This window comes from Pecten maximus, chromosome 8 (genome assembly GCF_902652985.1).
Source record: "Pecten maximus chromosome 8, xPecMax1.1, whole genome shotgun sequence".
Classification (NCBI taxonomy): domain Eukaryota; kingdom Metazoa; phylum Mollusca; class Bivalvia; order Pectinida; family Pectinidae; genus Pecten; species Pecten maximus.
The window spans coordinates 5,885,955-5,903,453 of NC_047022.1; the positions used below are offsets into that span (position 1 = coordinate 5,885,955).

Genomic DNA, 17,499 nt, shown 5'->3' on the forward strand with positions numbered 1-17,499 from the left:
CAAGGTATTTTATAAGGAGCCCAGGGTAAGGTGTGGTAGTGCCTGACAGAACTTTGACGAATAAGGTGGTCTAGGGGCTTGCCTCTACAATGCAAGTGCTAGGAGGCTAGGGTTGTGTGCCTGAGGGAAAACTCTACCATGTAGTGTATAAGCTGTGTGTGCCTGAGGGAAAACTCTGTGGACCGTGTCCATGAGGCTGTGTGCCCTGCATTTTCTGTGGACCGTGTCCATGAGGCTGTGTGCCCTGTGATTTCTGTGGACCGTGTCCATGAGGCTGTGTGCCCTGTGATTTCTGTGGACCGTGTCCATGAGGCTGTGTGTCTCGTTTTTGTGAAGGACTGTGTGTCCGGATGAAGTTACCTGGGAGTTGATGTGAGTATTGCCAAATGTATATTTGCTTGTTGATAGGAGAGTGTAGATTAAATGTTCATTAAAGGGGGTTTTGTAGAAATATTCTACTATATTCTACGTAAGTAATAAGTATATAGTTTATCAGTAAACTGAGATATGTGTGATAATTATCTAATGGTAATATTGTATTTCTTAATGGAGTGTCGACCGTCAGTGATGCTGAAGGCTATGATAATGTTGCAACAAACATTACGGCTAGATTAGGGACTACATGTCATTGGTTATGCCTTGTAGGTAACCTCTTGTTGGGACTCCGACGTTATATAGGCCTCCTCTAGGAGCTGGTTTGTGGCAACCTTGATGTGACCTTGAGTCATCCATGAAAGTTGGAACTTTCGTTCAACTGGAAATGTTTTCTACACCATGGAATTTTGAGTGACATGTTCTCCATATCTGCGGGAACCACGCACGCGTATGGATAATAAGACTTTTGGAATATTGGTGACACCGTGTGCAGATTATTAATGTAAAGTTAAATATTTGTAAACCTAGGCCATATCAATATATAGTTAGGCGTGTGCAAAAGAGTGATGTTACAGTGTTTGTTGTGTATGCAATATACATCTTACTTAGTTGTAACTAAGTATATATGAGTTGGTTGTCCTGGTTTTCATAAGTTTTGAGACATTATACCATTTCTCGTGGCAGGGGGTCAAACATTATTGATAGGAAAGGATGCAAACTTCTGGCACACTATGAAAAATTGTAAGTTACTAAGTTACTGGTGTGGATGGAATAAGCCCGTTAAAAGTATCAATACCATAAAATAATCGTGTAAGATCCCGTTTCATACACACGTGCAATATGAAAATCACAATTACAGTAATTTTTTTTTGTTTTGTTTAACGTTCTATTAACAGCCAATGTCATTTAAGGACGTGCCAAGTTTTGGAGGTGGAAAAAAGCCGGAATACCAGGAGAAAAACCACTGGCCTACGGTCAGTGCCTGGCAACTGCCCTACGTAGGTTTCGAACTCGCAACCCAGAGGTGGAGGGCTAGTGATAAAGTGTCGGGACACCTTTACCACTCGGTCAAAGCGGCACATCTATAGGGATCAATTATAAAGCACAACAGTAATTATGTGATGTAGTGATCGCGAAAGCTTGTGTTTGCGAATGTGACTGAAACATTGAAGCATTCGCAAAATCGAAGTGGTTTACAGAAGCAAGTTCAGTGATGCACTGGTATATTGATTCTTAGCCAGTCAGTCAGCCAGTCAGTCAGCCAGCCAGCCAGCCAGCCAATCGGTCAGCTAACCTGTCTGCCAGTCAGTCAGTCAGTCAGTCAGCCAATTGACCGGCTAGCTTGTCTGCCAGTCAGCCAGGCACTCGGCTCATTAACTAACTAACAATCCAGACTACCGACGGTCAACCGGCCTGACAACCATCCATCACGTTAGGCAACAACTAGCTAACCAGCTAGCCAATAGTTCAAACACTCAGAAAGCTAACCAGTCATTCTAGTCATTTGACGCCTTCCTGTAAAGTTTAATCATAATGTCTGTATGATGTATAGATTTTATTGAGAATTTCATCATATAATATAGACAAGGAGTAAACTGACACATTATGACCACTTCTGGAGTGTTGCCACAAAGTTCAGGTAAAATATTGCCATATAAACAATCATTATGAAGAGATGGAATGATAAAAGAAATATTCTGACGGACTACAGATTAACGTTTATATTCAATATGATATTTTGGGATTACCGCATTATGCATTTACATTCCATGACAAAGAACATGGACATACAAGAAATGACTTCAGCTGTTAAAGGTTACTCACGTTGGCATCGCCTTTTCCTAAGTGGCGGACCAACATAGGGACGTCGTGGTCTTACATGAGACTCCCGCAACCGATTTCTAGCTGTTCTTGGACACACTGGCCGACCATTAGTGCCGACAACTTGACGTACTGTCTCCATCGCAATCTGAAATCGGTTACGGAGACGCTAGAGACGTATGCCTCTATCTTGACGTCGCGACGTTATATGTTGGCATCCACTCCAAACTGGCAAAACAATATGACTCTGAGACGCCTAACTAAACGGGATGTTGTTGCCTCAAGAACACCACATTGCTGGGCTACATGGCGTTGCGAATGCCCCTGCATTATCAGAGCAATTACCCTACCCCTATCGACCCCGCTCAAACACGGCATCGCTTGTAATCACAATGTTCATTTTGTAATGATTTACCAGCACATATGATAACCCGGATGCTTGCTGTCTTAAAAGATCTGCTCAAAGAATGCATCGTCAAGCAGGGACACCTTCGACAGAATTTTAACAGACGAACATTTTCACAGTGCAGAGTTAGCTCAGTGTGAAATTTAAATTAATTTAGAGCACGTGTCTAAAAGTTCGATAAGAAAAACAGAAATTGCGTTTACTTTTTTCCACTAGTATGTTAGAAATACTTAAAGCAGTAATTTATTTGATATCAGTGTTAAAGCAGGACAGTTTCTTTGTATTAAAAAAAATGTACAAGAAATCAAAATTCTGGTATATATGTGTAAAAGAAATGCTGAAAGCAATAATAGGACAGCTACATGTACATATATGGTTAAGGGGAAAAACTACACCACCATCCAGGGCCTTTGATTAATGCAACTTCCAAAACTTGTTTTTTCAAACCCCCGCTCTAGGAATATGCTTTGATACTGCAAACCAACTTATTTTCGCGTTCGTTTTCATACGACATTTACAGTCATAAGATGCCTACTGTATCTGTGATTGAAACTATTTAGCGGTGATTAATTTCCGCGAATTTCAATCGTCCACAAAACACGAGAGAATAAGTTGGTCTACTGTTATGACAGAATGATATCTTACAAAACGCATCGCTTAACCTTAGTTTTATTCTCCCTGATCTCTAAGACATCTATACCTCTCACAGTAACGCTATTAATGATTATTTACTTTTATTCTACACTTGACATATCTTGATATCCGGGAACATTTATTTTTCTAAGTGCCGCTGCACTGTCTATAATATATCATTTGTGAGTTCGTATCTTCTAGTTAATATTCAATGTCTACAGTATATTATTTGCGAGGTTGTATCTTCTAGTAAATATTCACTGTGTACAGGATATTATTTGTGATTTCGGATACTCTAGTAAGTATTCACTGTCTAGAGTATATTATTTGTGAGTTCGTATCTTCTAGTAAATGTTCACTGTCTACAGAATATTATTTGAGTTCGTTTTTTCTAGTTGACAGTGAATATATCCAGTATATTGTTTGAGATTCCCATCGGTTAGTTGATACAAGTTTATAGTTCGCGAAACATATGTATACAGTATGTTAACTGCACGGTATATCCTCTGTCGCATTCATGTTCGACCTACATAAGCATAATATCTCTCGTACGATGTATAAAAATAAAGGAGGTCGAGCCATGTCAACGGAGATAAGGTGAGATACAATATATACGCCTTTAATCTCCATGTTTTTACTTTCTAGCCAGAATCGGAATGATCATGTCGGATTCCATTTCGCTACTAATTCTTTTGGCAATTCTCAGAAGTTTGTCGGCGGCCGAGGATGACGATCGTCATAACTTGTCAATTTCAAAACAGGAAATGAATGTTTTTATAGACAAACTTGTAACTGAACGTATGTCCGAGGTTGAGTCTAGATTTATGAAAGAAATTTCTGATCTGAAAGCTGGATACGTGTTATTAGAAAGTGAAAATAATCGATTGAAGTCCAAGATTGATACTATAGAGACTACCGTTGGGTTATTGGAGGTAGAGAACAGGATGTTGCATTCCAAAGTTGATTCTTTGGAGAACGAATTACAAATGACAAAAGCGGTGTCTTCTTCGAAAACGTCTCCTGTCCACTCAGAGAACGAAACAGATGTTCAGAATGTTTATCGAAGAGTTGCTCCTGATCGTGAGTATAGTTTTCTCTCTTAATCGTTCCTTGTGGTTTTCATTTTCTTCCAGCAAATACACGAGAGCCCGTACACTATGATAAGTACAGTTAAACCTGCTTTAGCGGCCACCTGAAATAAGCGACTCCCTCTCATATGTGACCGTAGTATTCCCTACCAACGTGATTTACTATACATGCTTACTTAATTACGCGACAACCTGTCAGACGCGACCAACCCCGACCATTTCTGTCCACCAAATACCAAGACTAACTTTTTCAGCGGTATTCATATTTTTAAAAGGAAAACGGAAGTTAATAAGAACAAGAAATATCTTTAAAAAGATAAACGGCATAGTTTTAATGCTGGTGGTTATAATGTAAAACTGCTGGTGAAATAAATTTCAGTGAGTACATTCGCAAGAAAATCATACACAGCAGCCATAGATATGCAAACAAAGCCGCGTATCATTTTAGATTTTACAGTAAAACGTGGAAGCGATTAAGTTTTTGGATGAAGGGAAACCTGTTTTCAAGATCGCGGAGTCATTAAAATGATTTTGTGTCGGGAAGCACAAATTAAAGCCACATACTCACGAAGAAACATATATCAATGTTTACATTTTGAGCTTTTAACAGTTTTCAGACTTGGTACATACCTAACAGACTATCGTGAATCAGAAATTGAAAGAAAATGTGTATTTATGGAAGTATACGGGGAATTCCCAAAAATAATAACTGTGGCTGTCGGACCAAGTTTCTCTGAAAATTAGTCCCATAATGCAACGGCGGCTTTTACAGTCCATACAAAATGGCGGAACGCCGCAAGCGTGGAACTGCGAAAACGCAGACAGATTCTGCCAAAAAAGACATAAAAGTGTGTGGAATCGGCAAAACCCCAGTATTTCCTTAGGAAAGGAAATGACTCGTTGTAACTTAACGAGAGAAGAAAAAGGAGTAGACTCGAATTCCTATTTTTTCCTATTTGATTGCTGGTTAGCTTTTGAACATTGTCAACATCACCGATCTAAGATTTTATCGATGTTGTGTTGTATGCGTATTACTACATTTTAAAATCAAGTATTTAGTTCAGTAACCTGGGTATTACGCAAATAGCATATTCTGTTAATAGGTTTAAGTGAAAGCATTATTAGGCAAAGTTCACGTATGCTCGATGTGTAAACAACGGCCATGTGTGTAGTTTATGTGCATGCTATTATTGTCTCGTTCTCGGCTCCGTGACAAATCTCGCTATAAATATAAATGCGGCGTGTTATTTTATACACTGATGTCTCAAGGACTCCCCCGGTCAAGCGTCCAGGCCAGTGGTCATGAGCATCTTGGATTCCCATTGATACACGTGTGCAACTAGAATTTTAGGTTGTTTGGAAATATGTGGCTTTAAACATTTTTGAAAATGAAATATTTTTAAGAACTATAAAAAGAAGGAACCTATCAATTTGAAACGACGTCGATTCTTGAATGGTAAGGCGATTGTTAATCGATTGTGTCAAACTGGTTCAACAATGCGAAGTTTAGACGAATTATTGTTACATGTACCTGTCGACTTTTAAAGACTACGGCATTGCAATTTGTTAAAGGTTTTGGGAGAAAGGATTTTGTGGTTTTCAACGGATGGTTGGAAAGTTTCATTAAGAAAAACAACATCGTTTTCGTGATCATGAGCGGCAAAAGAGGAGACATTGCGAATAGAAAAGTAAATGACTGGAAGGCTAAACTGCCATTTATTTGTGAGGTATATGACCGATTAATTTGTAAAGTGTATAACCCATTAATTTGTGAGGTGAATGACCTATTAATTTGTGAGGTGTATGACCCATACATTTGTCAGGTGTATGAACCATTAATTTGTGAGGAGTTTGACCTATAAATTTGTAAAGTGTATAACCCTTTAATTTGTGAGGTGTATGGCACATTAATTTGTCAGGTGTATGAACCATTAATTTGTGAGGAGTTTGACCTATACATTTGTAAAGTGTATGACCCATTAATTTGTAAAGTGTATGAACCATTAATTTGTAAAGTGTATGAACCATTAATTTGTGAGGTGTATGACCCATAAATTTGTAAAGTGTATGACCCATTAATTTGTAAAGTGTATGAACCATTAATTTGTGAGGAGTTTTGACCTATAAATTTGTAAAGTGTATGACCCATTAATTTGTGAGGTGTATGGCACATTAATTTGTCAGGTGTATGAACCATTAGTTTGTAAGGAGTTTGACCTATAAATTTGTAAAGTGTATGACCCATTAATTTGTGAGGTGTATGACCCATAAATTTGTAAAGTGTATGACCCATTAATTTGTAAAGTGTATGAACCATTAATTTGTGAGGTGTATGGCACATTAATTTGTGAGGTGTATGAGGCAAAGGTTTTAACATGACGAAACAGAATTTTTTTCGGAAGACTGTGTAGGGGAAGAAAAACAAATAATTTCAGTTGTCGTCTGACCGGAGAGAAGCGTATAGTCTTAGTTATCAAAAAATCATCCAAGCCTTACTGTTTTAGCACGATTGCCCCTAAAACAGTACCAGTGATTTATAGAAGCAACCTAATGGCATGGAGGACTAGTTTTCTGTAAGGAGAGTGGTTAAAACATTGAACAGACAAATGAATACATAGACACATTAACCCCACCCCCAGTTTACATTGCCCCGATTCACCAAGAAGTGGACATTAGTAATATTTTTGTTTAATTCCTGCCACCCATTACCCCTTTTCAGACCGAACAATATTTCTCACACCAAACCAACGGATCAGGGGTTATTTTTAGTCGTCAATTTAGAGAGCTCGTTGATATTGACAATGAATGGTCACTTGTGAAACAGTAACCTTCGACTAGTCCCTTCCAGAACGACAAATCCTTCAGGAATTGACACCAAATGATGATGATGATGATGATGATGATGATGATGATGATGATTATTCGGGTCCAGATTCCATATATGTATTGTTCTAGAATTGTTGTGATGCTTTTAAAAATAAACTATTTGCTAGAAGCATGGATTGGTTGAAATACTAGACACTGTTGTTAAATTTTAAGAAATAATGATGGTGACTGGTCAGGATTAGCGACTTCTACCCAATAAGAAATGACATGAGGCTTTGTTTTGTGGTTGTATGGAGGTTTCCTCTGACAAAGGGTTTTCACAGGTATCCCCGTACATATTGTAGTTGGTGCATTGGTAATATTAATATTCTAATTTACCGTATTGTCCTTGTGATCGCGAAAATTTCCCCCACGCGTATTATTTTGATATCAATTTGCATAATCTCGAACTACAAACGAAGGTGGATCGATCGCGAAAATTACCCCAACGCGTATAGTTTACATATCAAAATCGCGAAATCAACCACCCCGCGAAAATAACCACGTTTACAGTAACAAATTTCAATTCATTTAGCGTTTTAGGTTCATCACACATCGTCCCTGCAGGTAGGGCGTAAGAATTGTACCTGCTGCCCCCATTGCATGACCGTAAGAGGCGACTAAATTTGGGATCTTATCTTTTCTCTTCTTTCTGAACAACTTTCTTCTTCCTAATGTCTCCCTTGACAATGCCTCACTTTTGGCCTTTAGTTGAGCGTTCGCCCCTGTGAGGAAGGCTTTGGGCCCTGTCCCCTAGCCGAGACATACCAGAGTCTTTAAAAATGGTAATTGCTGCTTCTTGCTTAGCGCTCAGCATATTAGGAGTGGGACGACTGGTTCGCCCGTTGTCAGTATAATGTGACCGGGTGGGGTGTGCTGCTGGATGTCTTCGGCAGTATGCTTCAGTGAGGTAGCACTATAAATCGGCAAACGTTCCGGCCTATCACAAGGAGACTTACCATGAACATACCGCAGCCTCCCAAAACACACATACGCACTCACCACACGCATGCATGTCGCACGCACGGGAGGCCGTCCTTAAATGACCTTAGCTGTTAATAGGACGTTAAACAAAATAAACCAAACCAAACCAAATTCATCACACATCGAGTCCTAAAACTTTCCATTTCTAGTAGGCATATAAACTCAGATATATTGTTATCGTGTTTATTATCAAATTATATCAAAATTATTAAAAGTTGGCAGCAGTGATTAATCTGGGAGTCTCGTACAAAATCCAGATTATGTACTTAGTACCTTGAATGGATTCCGACGTATATCTTGGGTTTCACAAATTATTTACAGTGACCTGATGTCGTGTTATATCCCCAAAAAATAATTGTCCTAACTAAATTGCATATCTTTAAAAAAAAAAAAAAAAATTCTGGGAATCGAAACCGGTCGCTTAGGTAAAAGGCGAGTATTGCGACAACGCCACCCGGCCAAGTAGCAGTCCTGGGTATCGTTTCACAAAGCTTCGTAACTTACGAATGTTGGAGGTAAAAAAGGACGACACTTCGGGGGTAAAAAATTGTACGCCGGTCCTATTCTCGGGTCACGTACACAGACTATGAACTTTATTCTATTCTATCAAAACAATCGTATTATTGATTGAAGATCAATTTTTCTATAAAATTTCCATTCTTATTGTTTATCATGATGTAAAACAAACAGTAACAACCCAATTTTCACAGATTTTGCCCAATGCCCATAGACATACATAATGTTCTTAAAATAGACCATATGTTGGCACAGTCTGCGATTATGCGTACAATTAGTTTCATGACAATGTGTATTTTGCCGACATCCCTCCTCGACTTTCAAAACCCGGTTTTAACCTCAAAACAATCGCTCACAAGGCATAGTCGTTCTCTTATGCTAATTTGTAAATGAGTACGACGTCATTTTCTGTTCAAAAGGGCATGCTTGCGCACGATTTTAAATTGTTTTCGTAAGTTACGGGTTGATATGTCGCAATGTTTTTGCGTAACTTACGAAGTTACGAAGTTTTTGTGAAACGCTTAGACTAGTAATTCGTAAATGTGACTTACGCAAATTTCGTAAGTTCCGAAGCTTTGTGAAACGATACCCAGAACTATATTCAGTTTGTTTTGTTACAAATGAAAGTGAAATGAATTTTACTTCGTTACAGATCCCACTGGTCCCCAGGTAGCCTTTAAAGCCAGACTTACACACACACTGACTGATGTCGGTCCCAGGGAGATCATTGAATTTGACGCTGTCGAGCTCAATATCGGTGACGACTATAACCCAGCAACCAGCGTCTTCACTTGTGATACTCCGGGTCTGTATGCATTTCATTTAACAATGATGCTAAAACTTAACAAAAACGTGGAACTAGTTCTTCCAGAAAAATGGTCAGACGTTTCACAACTTTTACCTTCATGACAATGAGGATTTTTACGGTACTGGGTCAACGATGTCTTTAATTCAACTTGACCGGGGCGACACAGTGTGGATCAAATCTGACCCGTACCATTCGTCCGGAGATCTCACACATCCTAACTACTGCTATTTTTCTGGGTATCTTCTTTATCCCAGAATCTAGGATTTCCTCCTAACATTGGTCAATACAAGTGTCATTCTTTAATGAACTTCATTTTAAGGAAATAAAATAATCTAAAAGTGTTCACGTTTTCATATGACTTTTTAGACTTGAACAAGATGATGCTGTGACTATCAATTCCTACATTACACGTTCAATTAAGGATTGAATAAAGTTATGTTGAGGTGTATGGGGGTATATTTACAGTCTGTGTTGCATTTGTCTATATGTCGTTGGTAAACCAAATTGTATTCATGAGACTGTATACTACAATTTACAGTGATTCGGTCAGAGTAGGAATACAGCCCCGGGTGTTGCTGATCAAAACAATGGCCGCCAGTTACTTTCGACCTGGAGATTTCGAATGCTAGCATTTATAATCCACAAAAAAAAAAAAATGCAACTTCACAAGTTATGAGAGTAATATTTTATAATTAAAACAAAATGTAGTCAACTCAAAATAACTATAAGCGCCGTTCTTGATCTAGAAATTATCAAATTGTCAATGTTGTCACACTCACAGGGGCTCGTTTCCGAATTTTCAGAAATGTAAGACACAACATTAAAGGTCCAGTATTTATAGAAAAATAAAATAAAAATCTTGTGAAAAATCGGGAGCATCGACATGGTTTCCGGTTGTGTATGTATATTGGATTTCAGTTTTGTGGTTATTCACTGATGTTAAAGGCCTACCTTGCAAAATCGAGCCCCTGTGAAGTTGAAAATCGTCTGCTAAGATGTGACCGGTAAGACTCATTGACTGGGATATGTTTCGAACGAAATATCCTTGAAATCGTTTTCACATACTGTCAATACGCCTTTCATTTAGAATTTAAGAACTGATATTCTTCTGAAAATAACGCAAATCCAGTCGATAGAAACTTAGTGTTTCCGAGGAATCGAGTCTGTCCTGTGCAATACCCGTTCAAAGCCGCATCACTTCTAAATGTTAACCGTATAGCATTGCGCCGAAAAACGGCTTTGGATTTTAAACAATAAGAAATTCTGCAATTTTGAATAATTTGTCGATATCTACAAACGTATGTGAAATAGAAAATAAAGTCAAATTTGTGCAAAATCATTGTATGTGTTTGCTATTAATAACGACACGAGGGACTTTATTATTCCTTCTGGAAATTTCGGCTGTTCCAGTATTTGAACGTGATGACGTCAGTGGTAGTGTAAGCGGCAAAATTAAACGCGTCATAACATACAGTAAATAAAAAAAATCTTTATGAATATAAATATAAGCATTGAACTGTTACCAAATGGTAGTATACAGTCGATATGAATACAATTTGGGTGACAGATAAATATTTCATGTCGCCCGTGTCACCCAAATTGTACTCATATCGACTGTATACTACCATTTGGTAACAGTTAAATGCTTAAATAAACCTCAATAGGTCTTGAGACAAATTTTATGAACTGCGAAGTCCATATATTCCTACGCCGGACTTGATATAGTTCATTGAAAAATGACTTGAGTTAACTGTGGTAGATTCATTGAGTCTGAATTAAGTGGACATATAAATATTTAATATTGATGCATTAGGAATATCTTCATCACCGATATCATGAACATTGCCTGACCAAAAATGTGACAAAAGAAATATTTGGTTTTGGGACTTGGTTATATTTTGTATACCTACGATGAAATATCTGATTGATGATTTTCCTGCCATGGGTAATGGAGCACTGGGTAACTACATAGAGAAAAACAAAGAAAAGAAAGACACTATACAGTAGCTAAGATTGCTACTCATGTAGGTAGTCGATGACACTTTAAAAAAAATTAAACAATGATACGTCAATAATTCGAGGAATAGGCCTGCGCTATCAGTTATAGAGAGCTATATTTATGAGAATTATATTCATGAACACATACAGACTTTAGTTGGCGTAAAGGACCTTCCTGCTAAATTGTCTAAATTAGCTTATCTCCGGTAGTTTGAAGTGTGAGTTTATCAGCCGCTTAGGTTCTGTAAAGATGTAAGGATTGAGATAACAAATAGCTTTGCTATATGTTTTATTGTAACATTAAAGTTAATAATAAATTGCCAAAAATCTCATACACAACTTTCCATCTCACTTGGCCAAGACCAACATCTGGGAAGCAAAATATAAAAGTTTCAGCACAGCATTTTATGCATTTTCTGAAGATAGCTATCAAAATGTGTCACCAACGTGGATTATATACATCCGGGTCAGGTGTAGAGGTCAAGTCAGGACTTTTCACACAACAGTATCCTGGAGCACAAAATACATGATCAATATTAATATTTTACATCACAAAATCTAGATTGACATCTCTACTATAAATCCAAATTAAATTCATTGACAAAAATGAAGTTCAGAAAAGAGTTCGATTTACTTTCCTTAAATACATACATTTTTTAGAGGACTTCATTCGTGGGGCCTGAACCCGGAAGTACTTAATTGTGCTCAGTCCTATTATCACTGCCTAGCTAAATTGTCGCACTAAAGGATCTCCTGCTTGTTGGAAGATTATGGCCTCAAAATATATACAAAAAGAATATAAAGCTCAATAACATTTACAATTTTGATATTCTATATAATAGTCTAGAACAACCATGGTACACTATTTCACCCAACATACCTTTACAACTACCCAATCGTTATCGTCAGATGAGGGAGACAATTCCTTGTGGCGAATAAACTAGCTGAATATAAACAGACGACCGATCAGAATTTAGGAGCCAGCGATGCCTGGTCAGCGCGACACATTTGGTCTTTTCAATGACTCTAAAGCATTCAAAGACATAGAAAGAAAGAAAATCTTTCTATTGAAAGTCAAGTTTGATTCCATAGAAACTTCTACATTTTGGGTTATTAGAAGATGAGAAGAGAATATTGAAATCCAAGGTTGGTTCTATAGGGACAACCTTTGGGTTATTAGAAGTTGAGAAGAGAATATTGAAATCCAATGTTGATTCGATAGAAACTTCTACATTTTGGGTTATTAGAAGTTGAGAAGAGAATATTGAAATCCAATGTTGATTCGATAGAAACTTCTACATTTTGGGTTATTAGAAGTTGAGAAGAGAATATTGAAACCCAATGTTGATTCGATAGAAACTTCTACATTTGGGGTTATTAGAAGTTGAGAAGAGAATATTGAAATCTAAGGTTGTTTTTTGTGAAGAACGAGTTATAGACGATAGATCCTGATAATTATGTGGAAATGTCTGTAATTAAAAATGGTCCACAAATTGTACGTAGGAAATCAGTACTACTTTGGAATAGGTTAGACAATTGCTTTAGTTCAGATGGACGAGGATGATACTGTGTTGATAAATAGTCCATTCCACAATAATGAAGATCTGGTATATGCTGGGTTCAGCTACTTTTCCGGGTTTCTTCTTTATCCCAGAATCTAGAATTCTTTTTCAATGGTATATCGGTGTGATAAACGCAATGGTGAAATCCACTTTGTGATTGGACAATTTCAGGTTTCTGAAAATTTGAAATGTAGATATTAATTTTCATTTACCACAGACGTTTGCATATGGTTAGTATTTATAGAAACTTTAAGCAAGCCCCTACTCTTACTATACAACATTATGTAACACTTGAAAAGTCGGAAGTGGGGCCAGAGCTTCGATTCACTTTGAATTTCAGTTCAGTCCGACTAAAATATCAAGTGCAAACAAACTCCAGTAACGTACCATGGCTGAAATATGAAACTTTATTTTATTCATCGAAACAAGGGCTTCATGAAAGGAAATCTGATTTTCTGTAAAACTACAATTAAATGCTTGATCTATTCGTTCGTAAAATGTCCAAAATAAAAACCAAATTAGATTATTCTGAAAATATTGAACATTTACGATAACATATTATTTTAGGTGTGACGTGTCAGGACTGCATACAATGTATTAGCGTCGGTGTGGACAGCCTGTCGGATTAGATAAGGGTCGGTTTAGACAAGTTTCACTGAAGTTTAAACTTACATACATTAACATGAGACGTAACTAAACATTGATATTGATATTGTTATGTTGATAATCCATTGGCATTCAAAATTCGTTTTTTTTTTAACCTGAAATTTAAGTTATTAAATAAACCACATAGCCTTAAATTACAATGCAATAGAAATTGTGACGTCATGATGTCGTGACATCAGTATGGACATGACCCCACTGTTTTTGTTTCCTATCTCTTGTTTGTGTTGGTCTATCCACAAACTAGATTTTACCTTTAAGCAAAAATTACCGATTTGGATTTTTTTTTTGTCGCACAAAAAAAAAAAAAAATGAAAAAAAAATGTAAACGAGAATTGTTCGTTTCACTTTCTTTCAATAATAGCACTTATATTCCGAATTATATACAATTGTCTGGAAATATCCTAAAACATAGGTTTTTTAACATAATTTATGTATGTTTTTAACCTGCTAAACAAGTTCAAACTCTATGAACGGTATAATTAACACGGTAATGCGGTTTATCATTGGTCTATTGCTAAATTGGTATCACCGTCATGGGTCATCATTGTGACGTCTTACTGACCACTGGTCGCGCCTTCAAGCGGCAAGGCAACATTTTCCTGAAGCCTTCGGACGTCCTGAACAAAATGGTATTGGGATTTTTTTTACGAATTGCACACGGGAGCCTTTTTTCGCCCTAAGGCCCCGCCTTTTTTTCGCCCTAAGGCCCCGGATGGTTCTTCATTTTCGAACTGCTGTCTCGTCGTCGTACTGTGCTCCGTCGCCACAAAATGAAACCGCTTTACGTCACGGATTTAGTGAAGTTTCGGTATTAAAATCCTAAACCAAATTCAGATGATAGATACTGTCGTCGGCCACATCTACCATCCCGCCAATGGTGTTTAAAATCGGTCAATTCAACAAAGATCCATCAACGTATGAATTCCAAGCATTCTATACATTTCAAGTGGAACTGGAAATTCTATTCTTTAGTTCTCAAGAGTTATCTCTCTTTGTGCCAAACTTTCGTCGAAGCTTAAAGCAAGTTGTTTTGATTCTTTAGAGGAAATGCATGTTATCACCTCACTGTTCGTTTTGTAATAGAGATGAGGCATCATATAACCCCCTGTGATAGACGTGTAGGCAAAGCATGGTCGTTGTTGCACATATGCATGCATATATAAACGTTCTACAGGCGAGAATAATAAACATGTTACAGTCCCCTGTGCTAGTTTTGTAATACATGTATGTAGGAGGCATTGTTAATTATGTGATGTTTAGGTAGCAGTATATTTTGTACAGTCCCCTGTGGTAGTTGATACATTATTAGAAGGGAAGCAATAATAATGTTACAGTCCCCTGTGGTAGTTTAATAATGTTACAGTCCCCTGTGGTAGTTTACTAATGTTACAGTCCCCTGTGGTAGTTTAATCCTGTTACAGTCCCCTGTGATAGTTTAATCATGTTACAGTTCCCTGTGATAGTTTAATCATGTTACAGTTCCCTGTGATAGTTTAATCATGTTACAGTCCCCTGTGGTAGTTTAATCATGTTACAGTCCCCTGTGGTAGTTTAATAATGTTACAGTCCCCTGTGGTAGTTTAATCATGTTACTGTCCCCTGTGGTAGTGAAATAATGTTACAGTCCCCTGTGGTAGTTTGATCATGTTACAGTCCCTTGTGGTAGTTTTATCATGTTACAGTCCCCTGTGATAGTTTAATCATGTTACGGTCCCCTGTGGTAGTTTAATCATGTTACAGTCCCCTGTGGTAGTTTAATCATGTTACATTCCCCTGTGATAGTTTAATCCTGTTACAGACCCCTGTGGTAGTTTAATCCTGTTACAGTCCCCTGTGGTAGTTTAATCATGTTACAGTCCCCTGTGGTAGTTTAATAATGTTACAGTCCCCTGTGGTAGTTTATTAATGTTACAGTCCCTCTGTAATAGTTTAATCATGTTACTGTCCCCTGTGGTAGTTTAATAATGTTACAGTCCCCTGTGGTAGTTTAATCATGTTACAGTCCCCTGTGGTAGTTTAATCCTGTTACAGTCCCCTGTGGTAGTTTAATCATGTTACTGTCCCCTGTGATAGTTTAATCCTGTTACAGTCCCCTGTGGTAGTTTAATCATGTTACAGTCCCCTGTGGTAGTTTAATCATGTTACAGTCCCCTGTGGTAGTTTATTAATGTTACAGTCCTCTGTAATAGTTTAATCATGTTACTGTCCCCTGTGGTAGTTTAATAATGTTACAGTCCCCTGTGGTAGTTTACTAATGTTACAGTCCCCTGTGGTAGTTTAATCCTGTTACAGTCCCCTGTGGTAGTTTAATCATGTTACAGTCCCCTGTGGTAGTTTAATCATGTTACAGTCCCCAGTGGTAGTTTAATCATGTTACAGTCCCCTGTGGTAGTTTAATAATGTTACAGTCCCCTGTGGTAGTTTAATCACGTTACAGTCCCTTGTGGTAGTTTAATCATATTACTGTCCCCTGTGGTAGTTTAATAATATTACTGTCCCCTGTGGTAGTTTAATCATGTTACAGTCCCCAGTGGTAGTTTAATCATGTTACAGTCCCCTGTGGTAGTTTAATAATGTTACAGTCCCCTGTGGTAGTTTAATCCTGTTACAGACCCTTGTGGTTGTTTATTAATGTTACAGTCCCCTGTGGTAGTTTAATCATGTTACTGTCCCCTGTGGTAGTTTAATCATGTTACAGTCCCCTGTGATAGTTTAATCATGTTACAGTCCCCTGTGGTAGTTTAATCATGTTACAGTCCCCTGTGGTAGTTTATTAATGTTACAGTCCTCTGTGATAGTTGAATCATGTTACAGTCCCCTGTGGTAGTTTAATCATGTTACAGTCCCCTGTGGTAGTTTAATCATGTTACAGTCCCCTGTGGTAGTTTAATCATGTTACAGTCCCCTGTGGTAGTTTAATAATGTTACAGTCCCTTGTGGTAGTTTAATCATGTTACAGTCCCTTGTGGTAGTTTAATCATGTTACAGTCCCCTGTGGTAGTTTAATCATGTTACAGTCCCCTGTGGTAGTTTAATCATGTTACAGTCCCCTGTGGTAGTTTAATCATGTTACAGTCCCCTGTGGTAGTTTAATAATGTTACAGTCCCCTGTGGTAGTTTAATAATGTTACAGTCCCCTGTGGTAGTTTAATCATGTTACAGTCCCCTGTGGTAGTTTAATCATGTTACAGTCCCCTGTGGTAGTTTAATCATGTTACAGTCCCCTGTGGTAGTTTAATCATGTTACAGTCCCCTGTGGTAGTTTATCATGTTACAGTCCCCTGTGGTAGTTTACTAATGTTACAGTCCCCTGTGGTAGTTTAATCATGTTACAGTCCCCTGTGGTAGTTTAATCATGTTACAGTCCCCTGTGGTAGTTTAATCATGTTACAGTCCCCTGTGGTAGTTTATTAATGTTACAGTCCCCTGTGGTAGTTTTATCATGTTACAGTCCCCTGTGGTAGTTTAATCATGTTACAGTCCCCTGTGGTAGTTTAATCATGTTACTGGCCCCAATATGCAACAATACGAAGAAGTACAGTGCGAATGGCGGCAAAAGTGATAACGCGAAGAGCGACCGAAACAAAACAAAAACAAAACAATACCAGCAAATTACACGACATCGACAACGCGGCATACTTTGTATATTGTGTTTTCGCGTTGGCGAAAAAAATGAAAAATAAAAAAAAGATAAAAGGAAAATTGTTAAAACATATCTTCATCAATTATTCAAAAATCATTGAACACAAATACACATACACTATACATATATACAAT

General features: G+C 37.7%; 1 protein-coding gene across 1 annotated transcript; it reads left to right on the plus strand.

The window, feature by feature from the left end:
- Window positions 1-3,897: 3,897 nt before the first annotated feature.
- On the plus strand, window positions 3,898-9,597 carry LOC117332934. Its single transcript, XM_033892013.1, has 2 exons — window positions 3,898-4,315; window positions 9,341-9,597. Exons 1-2 carry the CDS (start codon window positions 3,898-3,900, stop codon window positions 9,595-9,597), a joined length of 675 nt encoding a protein of 224 aa, XP_033747904.1.
- The last annotated feature ends 7,902 nt before the right edge of the window (window positions 9,598-17,499 follow it).

Excerpts from the sequence above, each read along its gene's own strand:
- LOC117332934 (XM_033892013.1), top strand. The coding sequence starts at position 3,898 with ATGTCGGATTCCATTTCGCTACTAATTCTTTTGGCAATTCTCAGAAGT. Across the intron at positions 4,316-9,340 it reads TCGAAGAGTTGCTCCTGATC|ATCCCACTGGTCCCCAGGTA; the intron begins GTGAGTATAGTT and ends ACTTCGTTACAG.